Here is a 20,760-nt window from a genome sequence, read left to right as displayed (position 1 = left end):
TTGACAAAACTAAACATGTAGTGGACAGTTGGGGTTTACCTAGGTTTCCTAAAATCATGATACATGTCTAACATGTAAAAAAACATACTCTGTTCTGTCGACTCTGTCAAAGATTTCTAAAAGGATTGTAAGAATTATTGCTGCATACAAAGTGTTTACCTATCCCAGTCTTCTGGAGCTGATGTGAAACCTGGCTGTGGCAAAGTTAGCAATATAAGCAGTCACCACTACAGGCGTATGCCTCTCGCTGAGGTTCAAACTGAGAAAAACTTTTACAAATGCAAATTAATTTAAAATGGTAAATGGTCCATATTTATATAGCGCTTTTCTGTACCTGGGATGATACCCAAAGCGCTTTACATTATACATCACATTCACCCATTCACACACTGATGGCAGAAGCTGCCATGCAAGGCGCTCGACCACGACCCATCAGGAGCAATTAGGGGTTCGGCGTCTTGCCCAAGGACACCTCGACATGAACTCGACTTGGCCGAGGATCGAACTGGCAACCCTTGGGTTACAAGACGACCGCTCTACCTTGCTGAGCCACGCCGCCCCTAAAATTTAATACTTTATAGAAGCATAAGCACACAAAGGCTGTGAGTATGCTTATGTGTCTTCACCCTCTTAAGATAACAGCCTAAATAATATTTTTCCCCAAGTTTTTTTTCTGAAGACAAAAAATATTTTTTTTAGATATTTTTTTTTTTCTGTTTTTAGAAAAACTTTAGAAGATAACTTGGGCATTATTTTAAGAGGGTGACAATGTGTTTATCATGGCTTCCTCACATAGTTTGCATTTGTTTGAAGTATTATTTGTACACATCCTACAAAATAAACTTCATATGATCGTAAGGCACAATATGCAAGTAACTGGTAGAGTTAGTATGGGGACCAATTTTACAGGACAGCTTCCCATCCTGTACAAACCGCTGTCACTGTGGTAACAGCTGTAAATATGGACAGTTTCAATTCAGTTCATTTCTATTAACTGTAATCTAAAGGCACTATGCACACATAATTAATTCAAGCCTGTTCATGGAGATCCGCTTCATATGAATCCAAATTAATAACTGTGTCTGTACAACCCAATTCATAAGAAAATAATTGCCTTGCTAAGGAAGACAAGCTTTAGAAGACAAGCTTGTTGACCAATTTTGAAATTAATTGGATCTATGTGGTGCATCACAGTCTAATACTACGCTCCTTTATTGTTGCCGGTTTACCGCTTTGTTTACACCCTACAAATTCAACAACTCTACCTGGTCTAAGTTCTCTAATGTGCCCACTAGTGGAAGTAATAAAACAAGCGTGGTGCACAAGCAGGTATGTGAACAATTATGATCAAAATGCAGGCAGCTCCCTGAGATGTTAAAACACAAGAAAGGCTAAATCCCATTACTTCCCTTTGGCTCTGCCTTCTACATTTTACTCTTTTCAATTTGGAAATCCACAATAGTGGCCATCTAAAGTCATATGGAAAACTCAGAGGCTTCATCTGAAGCATGAGATCAACGGTTTGAAAGTCCCCAAAAAAGATGCATCCTCCTTTCCTTTCACTTTCATTTATGTCTGCAGTCTGGTGCTTTGCCTGTGTGAATGCGACACTGTTTCCTTAGTTTGCTTTCTCCTAGAAACATTTGATACTGAATTTGTAATGATCTGTGGGTTTTTTGGGATTTACTGTTGTTCAAGTTGCTCTTCTGGTTTACTGTTTTTTTTTTTTTGTTGTTTTTTTTTGTTGTTTTTGTTTTTTTTTTTTTTTTACCTTGTTGGAAAATCTTTAAAGTTGGTACTCTAGTTTGGACATTAGAGGTATCAGGAATCAGCTTCTCATGGGAGTGTAGATACGTCAGCTTTTAAAGGTCCCATAATATACATTTTTTCAACAATTTCATATGGATGTCAGAGGTCCAACAGCATTGTTTTCAAATTGTATTTCCCCAAATTTAGCCTTGGTCCTTAATTTCAGCCATTCCAAATGTGGCTTTATTGAGCTCTAATGAGAGGAGGCTGTTTCTTTGTCTGAACCTTTAAATGTTCATGAGTGGGAGAGGATCTGGCTTTCACTGGCGCCTGCTTGGTGATTTTAGAGGACAGGCTCAGCTAGCCAGGGGGACGGATCAATGACAGTATCCACTACTTGGGGCAGTAGTTATTTCCCTTCATGAGATCAGAAGGGGTTACAAGCAAGAAGGTCGCTGGTTCGAGTCTCAGCTGGGGGGAGGTTTGAACCTTGAGGGCCCTTCTGTGTGGAGTTTGCATGTTCTCCCCGTGTATGAGTGGGTTCTCTCCGGGTACTCCGGCTTCCTCCCACCGTCCAAAGACATGCATGTTGGGTTAATTGATGACTAAATTCTCCCTAGGAGTGAGTGCGAGTGTGAATGGACTGGTGACCCATCCAGGATGTACCCTGCCTCTCATCTGTTAATGCTGGGATAGGCCCTAGCTTACTCGCGACCCATAATGGACTAAGCGGTACAGAGAATGAATGAATGGATGAAATCACAAGATCTCAGATTCACCTGTTTGAGCACACATAAAAGTGGAGCAAGCAAGTGAGAGAGGTGACAGAATTTTCTCATTTTTGGGCCTCATATACAGGTTATGAGGACATATATGACTGTTAGAAAAATAGTTTGCATAATATGGGACCTTTATATTTAATTTAATTAAAACATCAGACCACCATAACGTGTACAAGGAACACTTCATCTTCATACATGCAATCCATTGGCTTCCTTAGCTAAGCAAATGTCTTTTATTAAGAAATCCGAACTGCAGAACCCTACTAATCTGTAAATCCCAGAACAGTTTAGGCCCAGAATTAATCTGTGATATGTTCAGAGAATACAAACCTAACATAAGGGCTCTTAGATCCAAGGATGAACTTGTCCAGATCAGAGTCCAGACTAAACATGGAGAAGCAGCATTTAGCCGTTATGCTACAAACAAGTGGAACAAACTGCCAATGGGGATTAAACTTTAACCTAATGCAGAAATTTTTCAAATCCAAGTTAAAAACATTTCTTTTCTCATGCACCTATGCATGAAATCTACATGGTAACGGGCTGTTCCTGTGTCTAAACCTTTAAATGTTGATGAGTGGTGCCTATCCATGCACTTCTCTGGGAGAGGATCAAGCTTTTGCTGGCACCCCACGCTCAGGAATTTTAGAGGGCAGGCTTAGGTAGCTGGGGGGGCGGGTCAATGGCAGTATGCACTACTGAGGAGAGTGGTTATTTCCCTTCATGAGGTCACAAAGGGAAAGATCTCAACTCACCCATTTGAACATACATTTGCTAAAAAGTGGAGCAAGCAAGTGAGAGAGGTGACAGAATTTTCTCATTTTTGCACCTCATAGACAGACATGAGGACACATATGATTGTAACAAAACCTTTAGAAACTAAATTTAGCATAATATGGGACCTTTAATGTTTCCTCTGCACCCAGCTTTCAATGTTTTGTATAAAGCTCTCCTAACAAAAACAAACTTGCCTATTTATTTGTTCATATGACAACAGTTATAAATTGGGCTAATGTGGAGTTGTTTAAATTGGATCACAGTGAATTGACTGGAATTAAGCACCGATGGCTGCTGTGAATTGGCACAAAACAAATCAAACTTGATTGAACTGAACTGAATTAAGTTGAATTGAATTGAAGCAAACTGAACTGAATACAGACTAAAGGCTGTTACATACTCTGCAAGAAGCGAAAACTTTTTTCATGTTCGCAAGGTCACGAGGACAAAATGACGTGACGTGGCAGATGTGAATGAGGGCATCTTATGGCTTGTTCTCGATCATCATCCAAGCAGAACTTTCTTGGGCTCCAAGAAGTATTGTGTGATTGGTCTGACATTTGAGGGGGACGGGGTTAACGTGGAAAAGAGTGAAGGGGAAAGTTGTCTCTTCTGCATTTCCCCAGGAAGTTTAAATGCTCAGCTAATCGAGGTGGTGAGAAAGTACGAAAATGTAAAAGACACATGGAATTTAAAGACAGGGAACCCCCTAAACTCTGCATGCATTTCCAATGTAGAAACTACGGTGGCTGAGAAGTGCAAAACACATTTAAATATAAAAAAAAAAAAAAAATTAAAAACAAAATGGCATTTTGGAAACACATTTACATTTTGAAAACATTTATTTTTCTTAAAACACATTTAAAACAAATCTTCATTTTAGGAAACAACTTTACAAAATATAATCACTTGCAAAGTGTTCAATATTTTGTGGATTTGTTTCCTAAAATGTGATTTTTTTTTTTCAAATTGCCAAATGTGTTTGATGAAACAACTTTTTTTTCTTTTTTTTCATGTAAATGTGTTTACTAAAAGTAATTTTATTTTCAAATGTGATTTTGAAATATTAATGGGTTTTGCACATCTCTGCCTTTGTAGGAAACCAGTGGGCTACGTTTTATCACAATTTATTGATCCACAAAAGAAAAAAGGGCCTATTTTCCATGGAAAAACAAGCTAAGCTTTGTAAGACCAAGGGAGACAGTCGGGATGGCGCCTCTATAGTACTAATATGCTAGAAGAAAAACAACTCTTACTTGGTAGAAAGATTAAGAAATATCTATGACAACAACCTGCGGCCAGGTTTTCTTTTTTCTAAGTGATTTTCCCCTGTGGGATCAGGTTGTAATAGGTAATCCATCACCTCACACCCAGTAAGGAAAAAATATAACTCTGAAGCATGCGAACATACACACAAGTAGGCACCCACACACACGGACACAGCTTGAGAGCAACCCCCGTCTAAATGCATAAAAAAAAAGAAAACATGTTTCTGTATCTGATGCAACTGACAAGCAGATCCAGTCAGACAGACGAGCCTCTACCACTGCACAGGGCAAACGGGCAAGTGTCTGCAAACAAACAACCCAAGGCTGATCTATGGCTAAAGTCTGTACTATCCTGCAGGGCCCGAGGGTGTATGAAGTCCCTCAGGGTCCCCAACCAGCAGCCAATGCTGCTCTTTATAGGAGATGCAGAATAGGGACTAAGGCAAGAAGGCATCATGTCAAAATTATCCCAACATGTTGACTTTCACAAGATTACCAAGCTTTACCATTTTGTGCATAAAAATACTACAGAGTGAAATACAATGCAGAATTTTTATCTACAAAAACATAAACCACAATTAAAATAAAGCAAAATAAATAGAGAGAGATCAAATAACATGAACAAAAGATTAAAAGGGATATTTTCATTGTACATGTATCCCATTTATCCAGTTCAAAAAGTGTAATTTAGGCCCCCTGGAAGTCACTTATAACCGCAGTCCAAGCTGACAATGCCCCTCCCCAGAAGGAGGGTAAACAGTATTAACAAGCAACCAGCATCGACATCCATGAGAGCAGTAAGGGAGGCCATCAGACTGCCTGAGGAGAAAAGCATCAATCTTACCTTCAACAGCATACTCTTCAGCTGCAGGATCCAAAGGGAATGCATGAAGAAGAGAGAAAAGACAAAGAAATAAATTCAGATGCTACATTATGTTTAAGCTCATGTCTTCCAACAGCCCTGTAATGCCACACATGTTATTGTCTCAAAGAAATGTCCTATGAGAAGGTAAAGAAACATCAAATAGGTTACTGTAAGCATTTCCCATTGCGAACACAAGGCTTGAAGAAAAAAAAGATCCCCAACTGAGTGTATGAATCTTACACACTTGAATGATAAAGCAAGGGGGGGTTAGGGAGCTCATGCATTAGCAGTACATTCAAGTTAAAACAGCAAGGCCTTAGCATAGGCTGATATTTAACAAAAAAGGAAAAAGTAAAAGCACATGACCCAAGGACGTTAAATGGCCTGTCTAGAGGTTCAAATGTTGGTCTGCTGGTATAGCTGTTGGGTCTGGTTCTTCATGAAAAGGTTCCTATATGAAGTGGTAGCATAGTTTCTAACATTTTAATGCAGCTCTGCTCTGCCCTTTCAATGTGATTGTCTAGCTTAATATTTCAGTCAGACTGGCAGAAACAGCATGCGGTATCCTCACAGGGATTTGTGACATGGCAGCATGAAATTTATGGAAAATCGTGAGGCAAAGCAAACTGGAAAATAAACTGTATTTTACAGCAGCAAAGACAAATCTATTTTTCATACAGCATCCAGGTGCCAGGAAATCTGCCTCTCTTAAGTTGCTTTTAGCATTAAGATTTGATGATAAAAGGAGACATTTGAAATCTGAATCACGCTATTGGAGGTTCAATGTGGCTGAAAAGTAAGCAAGTCATCCAGATTTCCCATATCGGCTCAACAGAGTTCCTGAAAAGGAAATCTCTTGAATGCATTCTCCAGTCATGCATAAACCAACCTATACAACTACTCTTGAACTCTGTGCCAGTGCTGACTAGGGAATGCATTTTTTAAAGGAATATAATCTTTGACAGCAATATTAAAGTCAACTAGAACCTTTTACCCGCATATGCAGAAAAGGCAACAGCTTTTTGTTGCATGACCAATTAAAGTAGAGAAATAGCACATAGCATCTAACACAGATTTTAGGCTTTGACTGTTTTTTTTTTTTTTTACTTAGGGGAATCTGGAATTATGTATATTATTTGTTTGTTGTGGGCCTTGCTATTTGTGTCTAAAAGAAATTTGTTTATTGGCATTGTAGCTTAAGAGTGCATTTGCAGCAGCATAGTCCACTAAACCCTGTATCAGGGTTTGAATTAGGGGGGAGCTAAGGGGAGCTTGGCTCCCCTGAAAGGCAGAGGAGCTTCCCAAAGACATTCAGCTGATATTTTAAGGGGGACCCCTAAAAATAGTCCACTCTAATGTTTCATTTAAATTTTTAATAAGGTTCTTGGTGTTTCTTGAAAAGTATAGTATTAATTTGTCAGCATTGTGTGTTCATTCATTCATTTAACTAATTAAATCTTCCAAACGATGCAGGTGATCCGTTCTGTTTCCTTCGGCACCTTGGACAGCAGCATTGTTTGATTGTTGTGAGCCTCCATACAACGACCAGTTGGTGTTATTCCTTTAGAGATTGTCAAAACAAAAACATTCATGCTGCACAACAGCAAAACACAGAGCTGCATCATATCTTAGCATCTTGATCAGATTTCTATCAGAACTTCTCCAGAGTTCCTCCACCTCTGATGGCAAGCTATTTCTCCTGCCAAGAGCTATTTATTGTCACACAAAAATACACACACATATGTTTTGGTTGTGTTTACCCACAATGCACTTTGCTTTGTAGTCTGCTTTCTGCATTTGGTTCACTTGAAGAGGACTGAGATTTGCCTTTGTAAGAAGACAGAGTATGCTATTTTGATCCAAATCAGAGTTCATTTGCACATTCTCAGTTCTCCAAACAAACAGACTTTCTAGGCAAACATCTAGGATGTGAATGAAAGAGGCTGGTGTGTACGCTCTCTAATAGTATGAAAGCTTCACAGCCTACTGTTTGTAATGATGTTTCTGCTATAGGTTTAGTATATTGGTCATAAATAAAACTGGTTTGAAAATCATCAGGTTTGAGTGGAAATATTGCGTCAGCCTCCACTAACAAGGCAGAATTTGAACCTTTTCGTTCTCCCCACATGTTTCCGCTGCTATGACTAATTAGTAAATCCATTGCCTTCTTCATGCAAGTTTAAATATTCTCATTAAGCTGTTAACGAGATTGTGGCTGGTCTATAAAAGTAAAGTAGCTGTCCAATTAGTTTTATTGTTTTATTGTGGTATTACATTTGTGTTATTAGTAAGCTCTATGTAGATACCCAGAAAAGCTGAATGTAGGTTTTTATATAGAAGGATTAACCTGCTAGACACACTGACTTTTTACTTCAAAGGTTGGTGCTCAACTTTAACTGCACAGAGTTCAGGTTGATGGTGCATCCATCAGACTGTTTATACCAAACTTTACTTTTTTTAAATATTCCACTTTGAGATGCACTGATGTGCAGTGCACAACATCGATTAAAAAGCCTATAAACACCTGAGAGTCTGCCAGGCTAAAGAATGGGGATTGTGTTTTTTGTCAGATGTTGGGTAGCAGTCGTTTATATAATCCATGGCCAGGACTACCTTCTCTCTCATCACAGATCACAGCCCATCATCCTTCACTGCAGACATTTCCCCCTCTCTTCTGGGCTGGAGTAAAGAATGCTTGATGTTTTCACATCTACACCAAACATGACTCTTTTTCACTTCCAATTATCAAATTTAGTCCGGACATCCTTTTTTTCCAGTGTGCTCTCCTTGTCATTTCACTAAAGACTGTTATGTCTTTAAAGACCATGGACCTTACTGGCTTTAAGAGTTCAGGCAACACAATTTTCTGTTTAAGTTGATGTTAAAAAAACTAGTTGGTTGGTTTTACAGAGAAAAAGAAAATGGTTATGTTTTGGAAAACATACTTGTTGGGTCTAAAATGCATTGCTTTGTAAGACTTTGTATAAAAAAAGGAAAATTTCCCTAGCAGTGAAAATGTTCTGGCTTCAGCTTTAGTTTAAGCTTATTTTCACTGACATAGAAGGACTTTTTTTTCTCTCAATTCTAAAACACTTAAAACAGCATTCTGCATAATCCTGACACTTAAATGGAGAGACCATTAATGTTTTGTGTGATGTTCAACTAAAATGCAGAGCAACGTCTTTTTAGGAGGAGATAAACTGTTATTAACATCAAAGCCTTGGCACCATGGCACACTGCGTTCAAACAATTAACCTTTACAACCTGAAGCACACCTTTTCTCAACACAAGAGGTGTGTCATGTCTTGATGGCTTAAGAGCTGTTGAAACAAACAAAAAAAAAAAGTGTGTTTTTTTTTTAAGTTCCACCATCTCCAAACCATCTCATCTATTTTGCATTTATGTAGTAAAAAGTAAGTACTAGTAAAAGAAGTTGAACTCATAAAGACTGATCACTTAGAAGGAATGCAGGAGGAAATTCTGAAAATACCTTATAGAAAAAGCTCTCCATACTAGTTTACTGTTGTTTTTTGGTTGTAGTCACAGAATCCAGCTATAAACAAATTGCCTTTCAGTCAGACACTTGTTGGGATACAAACCACCTTTGTAAGGCTTTGTCACCTTTATCCAATTTAGTTTCTATAGTCCTTAAGATCCTTTATCCTTTATCCCAACACTAGTCTCCATTAGGATGTTTCCACATAGCCTCTGGCTTACAATTCCACAGGGTCTTTTCTGTGAACATGGCAATTGACACTGTCACAATGCTAAAAATATATATCTAAAATAAATCTAAATACATTATCTGAGAATTTTGTATTGCAACCCATTTCTGATTTCTGCATTTTATTTTCAATAGTCTTCTTAATGTTCATACAAAATCTTGACAGAGCATGTGTGCATATTTTTCACTGGTGTGAAAATCAGGTATAGGAATACAGTCCTATTATTGCTTTAAAAATTAAAAAAGGAGGAATAGGAATTCATTATGCAACAGTTTGAACCTTGTGCAAAAGGAAAACAAGTAAATGCTGAATCTATGAACCTGCATTAAAACTGACTGTTGGTTAAATGTGACAGGTCCGTTTTATTCTCAAAATAATTGTGCAGAACATCCAGCAACCAAAGCATGAGAGCTTTAATTAATCAAAAAACAGCCAGAGAATACAAAAGAGAGCAGAAATCAGACTTAGACAGCAATAAAAATAAATACCAAACTGAAATTCAGAAGGAAGCAGAGTGGAAGCCGTATGTCTTCACCAATGAATCCCCAAGGGCTTGGGAGGCAAATGAGAGACTTTTCAAACCTAATCCTCACCAAGCTAACTAAAGGATTTACCAAGGAGAATAAAGCAGGCCTGCATTGAAAATCTCTCACTATCACCCTCCATCCATCCTCATATCCATGTCTTTGCACATGGAGAAAAAAACTAAACTAACTGATAGTTAAATAAAAACAAAAATAGGTTTAATTGTAACAAATATTGCAAGGCAAAACCATTTTTATGTAAAGACAACATAATTTAACATAAACCACTAATAAATAGGTGCTAAATACAAAATTCTCCACTACATGTTATGAAGGGCATTTGCATTTTATACCATTTTAAAACCACTTTTGATTTCATATGGTTTAATTCAGGCTTAAATTAAGAGGCTGTTTATTCTAAATTTGCATCATAACTGGTTGATCACATGTTTTATATGTCAAGGAGATGATTGTGGATTTCAGGAGGAACAGGAGAAATCAAAGCACTGTTTACATCTACAGAGAAGAGGAAGGTATGAGATACCTGGAAACATCAAGAAGGACTTGAGCAGGTTTTACTTCTTCTACACAACACAGTGAGGAAACCGTGTTCAGTCATGGGCTTCAAGTCCAATGAAACACAGAAAGGAGGTCGTTTTCTGCAGTCATCGTCTTCCAAAGCAAAGATTTATTAGAAAATTCCAAAATGATAGTTATGGATTTATATGAAACTATACAGCAACATTATAGTTTGTCTTTGAGAAGTAATAGAGTAGTTTTTTGTTTTGTTTTTTTTTATTAAATTTTTCGTAAGAGTATTTTTATTTAACTAGAAGCACTCGGGGAATGAAGACCTCCACCAAGCCACTGTTTTTCTGTTTTGCCAGTGATTGTGGGCTTTGTTTTTTACTTCCTTGCTAACAGACAGACAAACGCTGCCGAATACATAACCTCCACTTTAGCGGCGGTAATAACCACAGCTTGACAGGAGATATTTTTCTACTGGTTCCAAATCCTCTGTTTTACCACTATCCAAAGAAATAGTATGTGTATGATAATTCCTGTTTATGACAGGTCAGGTAGTCCTTTTAGCTAAGACATGCACTTATGTCAATTGGGGCAAACTAATTCCAACATCACTGTTATCCTTTTTTTCTTTTTTGTTATTTGACTAACAGATAAACTCAAAAAAAATTTCTTTGACATTGAGAGAAGTAAAGCAGCACTTCTTGCAACCCTTTCTTTCTGTCAGGCCAGTCTGTGCTACACACCCCCGGAGTAACGGTCGATTGGGCATCAGTCTCTCTGAACTCCTCAGATAAACTGTTATAGTTTTTCAGAGGACAGGCCGAGACCGACTGGGAGCGCTGCTGGTTAGACAGAAAGCTTGGAGGGGGCTCCACCTCTGCTCTGATCTTCCATCTTCCAACCATCCTCTGAATGCTGCTCTTTGTCAGTGTGTTTAAAGAGGAAGCAGCCTCATTCTTAACCCTCCTGTTGTGTTCATTTGTCAGGAACAGCAATGATGTTGCCGGGTAAATTTGACCTGGTGCATGTTTAATTATCCTAAAGATGTCCAAAAAAAAAAAAAAAAATCCTAACAAGCGTTGTTAATATTTAATTACTAACTTCATTATTAACTATTCTATCAATATTTAGTGCAATGGTGTTCCTTACCTCTCACAGCTAATGGTTCAATTAGGATAACTCACTAGTTTTTCATTAAAAAAAAAAAAAAAAGGTTCAAATTAAATGTGTTTTGTCCAGCTCCTTCCACTTCTCCCCCAAAACATGCCTCCATTCTAGATTAGTCATTTCCAGAATGATTTTCTGTACTGAATTAGGCATGACCAGCTCAAAAGCTGACTTGGTGTCTGTCACACGAGTGACTGACATCCTAGTGGGCTCTGGCACTGTTTTTATTATGTCTTCTGCAGGAAGTCCACTGTATTTCACCATTTTTTGACATGAATGTCTTGATTGGAGGAGTAGGAATATCATTTCCCTCATCTGGTTCAAAATCAGAATAGTTAGAATCAGAATTTAACTCAAGATAGTCTTTATCTTTAGACACATCCTCCTCTATTTCACTGTCATGATCAAAGATGACTTCCAGAGCCTCCTGGATGGTCATCTTTTTGCGTCTGCTGCTCATTTTGTAAAGGTCTGCCTGACAGAGTGTAACCCTTGTTTTACACTGGGTGTGTGTGCGGCATGTTACGGCCTCCGCTGTTATTTGCAGCTGTTTTAGTCAATGGTTTGGTTTCCACCGAGGCACCACAGCGCATATGAGAAGTGTCCCAGAAGCGCATTGTCGCTGCACTCCGCTAAATTTACGCACTGAGTCTATTTTTGATGCTTCACACCCAGAATGCATCAATTCCGCAGTTCAGATAAGGACAGACAGGAAATCAGACACAGGAGCAATCACCATAGACAAGGTTTCCACTGGATAACATTCTTCACTTCCATGATAAAGACGTTTATCATGGAAGTGAAGAATGTTACACTCCTCCTGTGCTTTCGTGATCTCGCAGATCCTTCTGAGTGGACTGCACTAGCAGGCGCACCTGACACGTGCCACGGAAGTCGGAACAAAACTGTAGTGCAGCCTTAATGTGGTGCACTTGCACCCAGTGTAAAGGAGGGGAAATCTTGGTAGGACTCCCATGCAGAGAATTCTTTATATTTTTTGCCCCTGCCCTTTTGAGTGTCCACTTAATGTGGGTGGAGTTTTCCCATGAGACAATAAATAGTTCCTGTCAAAAGTCATAACATCTGCACCTGTCTGTATGTGTGTGTGTCTCTGTGTGTGTGATTGGGGTTAAATATATCTCACAGTTGCAAAGAAAGAAATAGTCTGACATTTTTGACACCCGTTTACCTCCAGTTTGACTGCCGGGTCAAATTGACACAAACAGTATCTAAGTGATATAAACATGCAGGAGGTGGTTGCAAATACATGAGATGAACCATTTTTATTTTATATGTTGATTACACTAAATAAGGCAAGCATAAGAAGTTTCATACTGAAAAAAATACTTTTAACTATTTTTTCCTAGATCTTCAAACTTTAAAATGTGTCAGTTTGACCCGTAACATAACAGGAGGGTTAACAAGTACAAAAGTTAGTTTTCAAGATTGTCGTGCTTATGTTATGCACCAGTGTACAAAAATACACCAAAGATGTATGATTAGTCACGTTTAAATTAACCTTTTCCAGTCATCATTAAAAATGATGTTAACATTGTTTTATATTGGTATTGTATTTGTTTCTTTTTTTCTAACCCTTAATGGAGAATGTACTAGACTTTTAACTTATTGGTAAATTCACCAAGGGGTTCCCTCAAATCTGCCCCATTCTCTTATGTTTAACCTTTACATGCTGCTGTGCTTCATCACTTTCCTTTTCTAATGTTGCCAAGTCAACTTGACTTTCTGAAGGATTGTGATCAGCAAAGTGGAGTTTTGAGCAATTAAAAGCAGCGCACCAAGAGGAGAGGCAACACACAGACAGACCTGCAACTCATGTAGCACTGAAATGTCTAGAAAGTCTGATGATCCACATGTAAGATGTCAAATTGTTTTTCTTTTAGATTGAGAGACCGATTTGGGGTAAAGATAGCTTCTATCTCTACTTTTGATGTTAGCCCTAGCTCATGCCAGATTCCTAAACTGCATATTTTAGCAAATGTTTTACAATAATTTATGGTAACTTGTTAAATATACAGTATGTTTCTACTTGTCATGGTACAACTTAAGGCCCTTTTAATGCTTGACGCAGAAGACGGACACACAGATTGACCGACAGCTTTGTCCGGCTTCTGTATCGGTTACACGCTTAATTTGGTCCATTTTCACGGAGCTTGGCTTGACGCAAAAGATGGAGCAATACCACCGGAAATCACAGTAGTGTTGCGCTAACACACAACCAGTGAAAAGAACAAACCAGAGAAGAAGAAGAGCAACAGGAAGAAGATGACGCAGAGCCGCCAAATAAAAATCACCCGAAGAAGAAGAACAAACAGACAAAAAAGTTAAGAGAAACTTTTCTTCATGGTTATCTTCTTCTTTTTCTGGTGTTTTTGGATGGCTGTAAGGGCAAGGTATCCAAAACTAAAAGAAAAATAAAAAAGCCGCATCCTGTGCAAAAGTGCAACCTGACAGGGTGCTGACTCAAAATTAAAGTTTAAAGGGAGGTCAGGAAAAGCCATTAAGTTGAAGTGAGCATTCCTGTCAATGTCACAGTGCCATAATAAAGCTAGATGATTAGATCAAGACAATTGCTAACAGGACAGGACCTTCAAACAAGGAAGAGGGAGACTGAGCAAGTAACAGAAAATAGGTGAATATCATTATGTAAAACTGAGATTTTAGGTTAATGATAAAAAAGTAGCAACTGTACAACAACACTGAAAAGACAGTTTTGTGTAGTAAATCCAGTCCATGTCCAGATGTTAGAATCTATCATGCACACCAAATACCTTAAATTTATTATTAATCACTATGTTGCTAATTTCATTTTACAAAAAAAAAAAAAAAAAAAAAAAAAAGACATAATTTACCAATCGTAAGGGAAAAAATAAAAGAAGAAACTCAACATAATTCAATGCACTAGCTGACATTTAAATCAAGAAGCACACCTTTTATTGCATACAATTACATGGATACTACAGCAACTTCCTTACAGGCAATTTACAATGTATTAGAGATTAAAATCACACTAAAACATCTAAAATGCAATTTTATTGCATTTGTAACCACAATGCTATGGTGATTTATCCATCTATTTTCTATACGGCTTAGTCCAATTCAGGGTCGCGGGGAAGCTGGTGCCCTGGACAGGTCGCAGTCCATAACAGGCTGTGTTGATTTAGTAAAATTTTTAAAAATTTAGTCCACTATATAGTCGATCCACAATGGACATTAACCTGAACTCAATCTCTTTGAATGTTAAATCCACATTCTGCATAATTATTAACAAAAGGAATTTATTGTATAGGCCATAAAAAAAGCTTGTTTACCTCCATTTTGTGCCACAAAAGGTTTGCAATTGTAGTAAAACTATTGGCTATGCATAATCTGAGCTATGCAGTTCATGCGTTGTTGTCCATATTTTCTGAAGCAGCAGTTCTGCACAGCAAATAGTGATTCAGTGATTCAATCTGTATTATTATTAAATGAATCCAATGCATTACTTAATCATATTATAAGATAAATCTTGTGATGAACAGCAGGGATGTATAAACTATTTTGACCAGTAACTTTTTGCTAGCATGTCCTCTTAATATTTTTGCTTACTACTGCCCTTATATCACATCCATTTTCTACCTGATTCAACCTGATTCATTGGCCTTTTTAGGTGAGCATTCAATAGAGAAAGTTAACTTGACAAAAGAGAATTTTTCCATTAGTATTCAACTAAGGAGAGCAAGGAAAGACACAAATAGACAGTTATGGAGGAAAATGTTCCACAATTCCATTCCTGACCTCTCTTCTGTTGCAAGTTGCAATTAAAAACCTTCAAATGTCAAACGCAGCTTAAAATCTCACTGCACTTACCTAAATTCAATACATTTGTGAAGGTATTTGAGTGCCTCAGTGTCCAAGTGCAATAAGTACATAATAAACAAACATTATCCTCCAGAGGGAAATCCAATGTCTACATCAGTTTGAAAACATCTGAAAGGTGATGCTACTCAATAAAGTCTAAGTATTGTTGGCTGACTTCTTTTCCACAAGGATGCTCCAGCTATGTCCATTGCAGCTCATTTTTCACTATATTTAACCTTGATTTTTTTTTTGTTAGGTTTGTAATGATATGATCTACAAATGCCCGAAGTTAAATTCTGAAATGACGACTAGTGCTCGGTTAACAAAGAGATTCACTAAAAAACATGATGAGAAGTGTTTCCATGTCTCTATTAATGCTTTTTTTTCTTTTGATCTGCTTACTTTACAGTCTTACTAATACTCTCATCAGTGGGAGTCATGCTTTTGTTGTTGTTGATGAAATTTGGGACGTGGACAAATAAAGTAGTTTTAATCTATGAATCCCTTCCTTAGTCCAAACAGCCAAATGTTTATATCAGACAGAGAGGACCAACATTTTTCAGATTGCTCACTCAACAGCAACAGACAGTGCAGCAGGTTGTATGTGTGGGTGGAAATAACATCAGCATATCAAGCTCCGTCCAGTGAGAACAAGGTGAACAACTCCACAAACCATCCCTCTGGCCCTGTAATCATTTACAGGTGTCAGAGGCATAGATCTAGACTAGAATGGGATGATAAAATTTAAAAACTCTTTCTAATTTTATTACTTTTTTATCCATTTGTTAGTCATTTTATCTATTATGTGATCTTCGTCTTTATTCTGGTAAGAAAATGCACAGTAAAATGGAAAGAAAAAGAAATAGAAGAAAAAGGGAAATTACAACCCAATATTATGAATCAAATTTTTGGAATATAATGTACTGTAATGTATACTTCATGGACACCTTATAGGTCCACCTGTTAAGATTCTTGTTAATACAAATATCTAACCAGCCAATCACATGGCAGCAACTCAGTACATTTAGTGACACGGTGAAGATGACCTGCTGAAGTTCAAACTGAGCATCAGAATGAGGAAGAAAGGGATTTAAGTGACTTTCAACGTGGCATGGTTGTTGTTATGAGTATTTTAGAAACTGCTGATCTACTGGGATTTTCACACACAACCATCTTCTGGGTTTACAGAGAATGGTCTGAAAAAGAGAAAATATCCAGTGAGCAGCAGTTGTCTGGACCAGAATGTCTTGTTGATGTCAGAGGTCCGAGGAGAATGGGCAGACTGGCTGGAGATGATAGACAGGCAACAGGAAGTTAAAGAAGCATTGTTTCCTACCAATGTCTGCAGAACAGCATCTCTGAACACACGACACGTCCAGCTTTGAAGCAGATGGGCTACAGCAGCAGAAGACCACACAGGGTGCCTCCTGTCAGCTAAGAACAGGAAACTGAGGCTACAATTCACACAGATTCACCAACACTGGACAATAGAAGATGGAAAAATGTTGCTGGTCTGATGAATCTCCATTTCTGCTCCACATTCAGATGGTAGGTTCAGAATTTGGTGGAAACATCATGAAAACATGGATCCATCCTACCTTGGATCAATGCTTTAGGCTGCTGCTGCTGGTGTAATGGTGTGGCAAATATTTTCTTGGCCCACTTTGGTTCTCTTAGTACCAACATGGCCTGGTTTAACCACCACAGCCTACCTAAGTATTGTTGCTGACCATGTCTATCCCTTCATGACCACAGTGTAAAATCTTCTGATGGCTACTTCCAGGAGGAAAATGCACCATGTCTCAAAGCTCAGATCATTCCCAGCTGCTTTCTAGAACATGACAATGAGTTCACTGGACTCCAATGGCCTCCACAGTCACCAGATCTCAATCCAATGAAGCAGCTTTGGGATGTGGTGGAACGGGAGATTCTCATCATTAATGCAGCCGACAAACCTGCAGCAACTGTGTGATGCTGTCATGTCAATATAGAACAAAATCTCTGAGGAATGTTTCCAACACCTTGTTGACTCTATGACTAACCACTGGCTATAATACAGTGTGCACTTCTTACATAAACTCAAGCCAGAGTTTAAAGATTAAAAGAAAAATAAAGTGGTAATCAGAGCAGTTAATCACACTTTGTCTTTAGACAATGACCATTTCCTCCAACAGAGAGCTCCAACAGGCCTTTAGTAAAGCAGGAATTTCTAGTATTTACATAGACTGCCGGCAAAGCTGCTTTTGAAAGAAAAGCTGGGAAACAAGATGACATCTTGGCTTAAAAAAAACAAACCTCTAAAGTCACTGCCTATTTGCAACTGTTTTCTAAGCCATGAGCAACGATTAGATATCCACCATGAATGTAAATGCACCACTGGGGAGATTTTATCTTTTTAGTTTCATTCAGGTGTTAAGTCTGCATGCCTAATGCTACAGAAAAAGGTCAAACGATTCTCATTTGATGTCAAAGTATTGCAGTGATGTTTCCCCCTCTAGGGCTCGGCATCTAGATGACAGAGAAAATGCAAATTCACTTTTATGTGTACTGTAGCTCCAAAAGTGGAGAATAAAAGTAACGTTGCAGTGTTACTTTAAGTTTAGCAGTGTTAGGGGTTCCCATTGCTAAACATATCCACACTTATGATGCAGTGATGAGATAGGGATAGCAGGGTTCACCACCAAAACACTTGTTGTTAGGTTTAATCAGCAGCAAAGGATCCAATTGCTGATCCTACTCAGTGCTCACCCATGACCCAACAAAGACACACATGAACACATCCAGTCATAGCTGTTGCTCCATTTTTACATACAATATATTCGCTTTTTAAAATGTAAATCTTAAATTCTCTGCAAATCTCTTGATGCACAACACAAAATCTTTCAAACATTGTGGAAAAAGTGCATTTTAAGCAAATAAAAATGCTGTGTAGTTTGTATTGGTTGTTACAATGGTGCTAACTAAATGCAAGTTAAAATTCTTTTTACGTATAAGAAAGAAAGAAGGAAAGAAAGAAAGAAAGAAATTTGAAAAGTTATTTCAGTTCTGGCAGCAACACTATTCCATCACATATCATCCATCCATTGACTGCATGCATATTTTAGCATGTGATTTCATTTATGAGCTACTGCCTGAAGGAAGCAGGTGAGGGAGGAGAGAAATTTAGAACAAAAAACAGAATGCAGTTAATTTTCAAGAAGACAAAAGAGGGAGGGGAAACAGTGTTGACGACTAAAGAGGACGTTTAACCCTTATTTTGTGTTTGGTTCAAATTTGACCAGTTTTCAAGTTTAGGTATCCTCAGAAACATCTTTTTTAACACAAATAAATTTTCACAATTTTGGTAAATTTTGAAGGCAGAAAAAAAATATTGGCATTTGTGGTGTTCCAGGTCAAATTTGACCCAGCAGAGAATGTTGGCTGTTGCATGCACCTTTAAAAAGCTTTAGGTTTCTCTACCAGGTCAAATATGACTCAATATGGCAGCTCTACCACACACACAGACACAAACACACATACACACACAGCCTTGTGCACACACACAACAACACCCCACCCCTCTCCCACATATACACAAACTTTCAGCTGACTATTGATACATTGTGACTAAGAAAAAAACTTCTATAGATACGGTTTGGGTAAGATGTTATCTGTTTCATTCTGCAGAAGTTTCCGCCAAGATTTGCTGTCTTTGAGGGTACTGATCAAATCATTGGTCATGAGAATGATATTGATGGCAGAAAGCTCAGCACAATTTAGGAGGATGTGTCAGAGGAAGAAGTTGATATTCTCCATCTTCCTGGATAAGAAGATATATTTCTGATGAACTGGAAAACCAAGATGACACAAATGCTCTAAGAGAAGTCTTCAAATCTAGAAATGTGATGATTCATGGTCATTAAGCCCCTTGTAACACCTGATGCAGAGCACCATCAGAGAATACCATCAGAATGACTCCATGGCCTACTAAATATGTTGTGTTACATGCCCAAGAAATCAAGACAATGATTAACCACCATCTCCTGAGAAGAAAAGAGACTGATGACATTGACTTTCTGTTGTCTTTTTTTTCTTTCCATTTTATGTCTTCTGTTCAAATAATTCATAAAGTTGGACATCCAAATAGGACTGAATTATTAATGATTTAAATTGAAACTATAATTTCAAACAGTGCAATTAGCTAACCACAGAAAAGTACCTCATCCAGGTTTCAAACCAGCAGCGTCTACTGTTTTACAAATCCCCATTGCTTCAGTCGTGAGTACTGTATTTAAACTAGGGTGACCAAACTTCCATTTTTACCCCGACATGTCCTCTTTTTCAGATTTAAAAACTGCGTCCAGCTGGGATTCTAAATCGTCCAGTATTCCATCTCAGCCTCACATATTTTTACATCCTATTTGGATTGCGTTTTATTCCCCACATTTGCTTTTTATTATAGAAATATATAGAAAATATATTTCTGCATGAACACTGACCAGAAGATGGAATTTTAAAAATTAAATTGCAATATTGGTCATAAAAAATGCAATTAAATGTTTCCTTCATATTGTTCCCAGCCTATATCAAAATGTCTTGTTAGTAACACTAAATAACTTTTAAAACTCTGTGCTTCTGAACTGTTTTGACATCACACTGACATTCATTATGTAGATTTCTGGAGCCGTCATTATCCTGCAACATCCTGAGGCTGAAAAACCGCACTTCACAAATTTGTCTTCTCTCCATCACTTTACAGCAGTGCATCACGTTACAGCTACTGGATGTCAACCCAGTGGCCGTTTTGAACATACACCATGACTGATTCAGCACCAAGAAACCCAAAAAGGGCATTACTGGAGAAAGCAAGGAAAAGAAAGAGAAAGTGGAAAGCAAGAGATAAGACAAGAGTCAACAATGGACTGACTTTTACCAGCTGGGGAGATCTCAGAGAAGAGACAGGATGGAAGATGGATGCTGAATTAGCTATTGTTAGGGGGTGCCAAAGTACAAAGATCTGCAAAAGCTCAGTAGTCCTACTTTAAGTAATGTTGTAAAAGTATATTAAGCTCAAGTTTAAGTTAGTGTTTAGAGCAAAGGTTACTTACAGCAAAATAGAATAATGTTATTTGGCATTTCCATTAAAAAAACAGCACAATTTTAATCTTTTAATTACTTTCAGTCTATGTTAGGCTTTTGTTATTTAGTCTTTCCTTCTACTTTATGTAATTTTTTATTGCTTTTAGCGTATTTTAGTCTTTTAATTTCTTTTAGTATCTTTCAGAGACAGCTTAGTGTATTTTTTTTTTTAAGTCTTTTGGAGTGCAGAATTTCTTGCTGTGTGTGGAATGTCATTATGTCTGTATGTTCTTTCATTATCTGTACTGCTTTGTCCTTTATGGATCGTGGGAAAGCTGGAGCCTAACCCAGCATTTAGCAGGTGAGAGGCAGGGTACATCCTGGATAGGTCGCCACTGCATCATAGGGCCAACACAGAAAGAGACAAATAACCATCCACACTCACACTCATTCATACGG

At 37.9% G+C, this 20,760-nt stretch overlaps 1 protein-coding gene across 5 annotated transcripts in view; it reads right to left on the bottom strand.

Moving 5' to 3' along the window:
- Nucleotides 1-20,760, bottom strand: part of nrxn2b (neurexin 2b) — an 815,055-nt gene that overhangs the window by 648,734 nt on the left and 145,561 nt on the right. For all 5 annotated transcript variants that reach the window (XM_041985417.1, XM_041985422.1, XM_041985421.1 and 2 more), the window contains exon 3: nt 5,421-5,441. In XM_041985417.1, coding sequence (XP_041841351.1) covers nt 5,421-5,441 — 21 coding nt within the window. The remainder of the gene's footprint in view (nt 1-5,420; nt 5,442-20,760) is intronic.

Source organism: Melanotaenia boesemani, chromosome 5, assembly GCF_017639745.1.
Source record: "Melanotaenia boesemani isolate fMelBoe1 chromosome 5, fMelBoe1.pri, whole genome shotgun sequence".
Classification (NCBI taxonomy): domain Eukaryota; kingdom Metazoa; phylum Chordata; class Actinopteri; order Atheriniformes; family Melanotaeniidae; genus Melanotaenia; species Melanotaenia boesemani.
The sequence above is the reverse complement of the archived record's forward strand: the minus strand, read 5'-3'. Positions and strand labels throughout refer to the sequence as shown.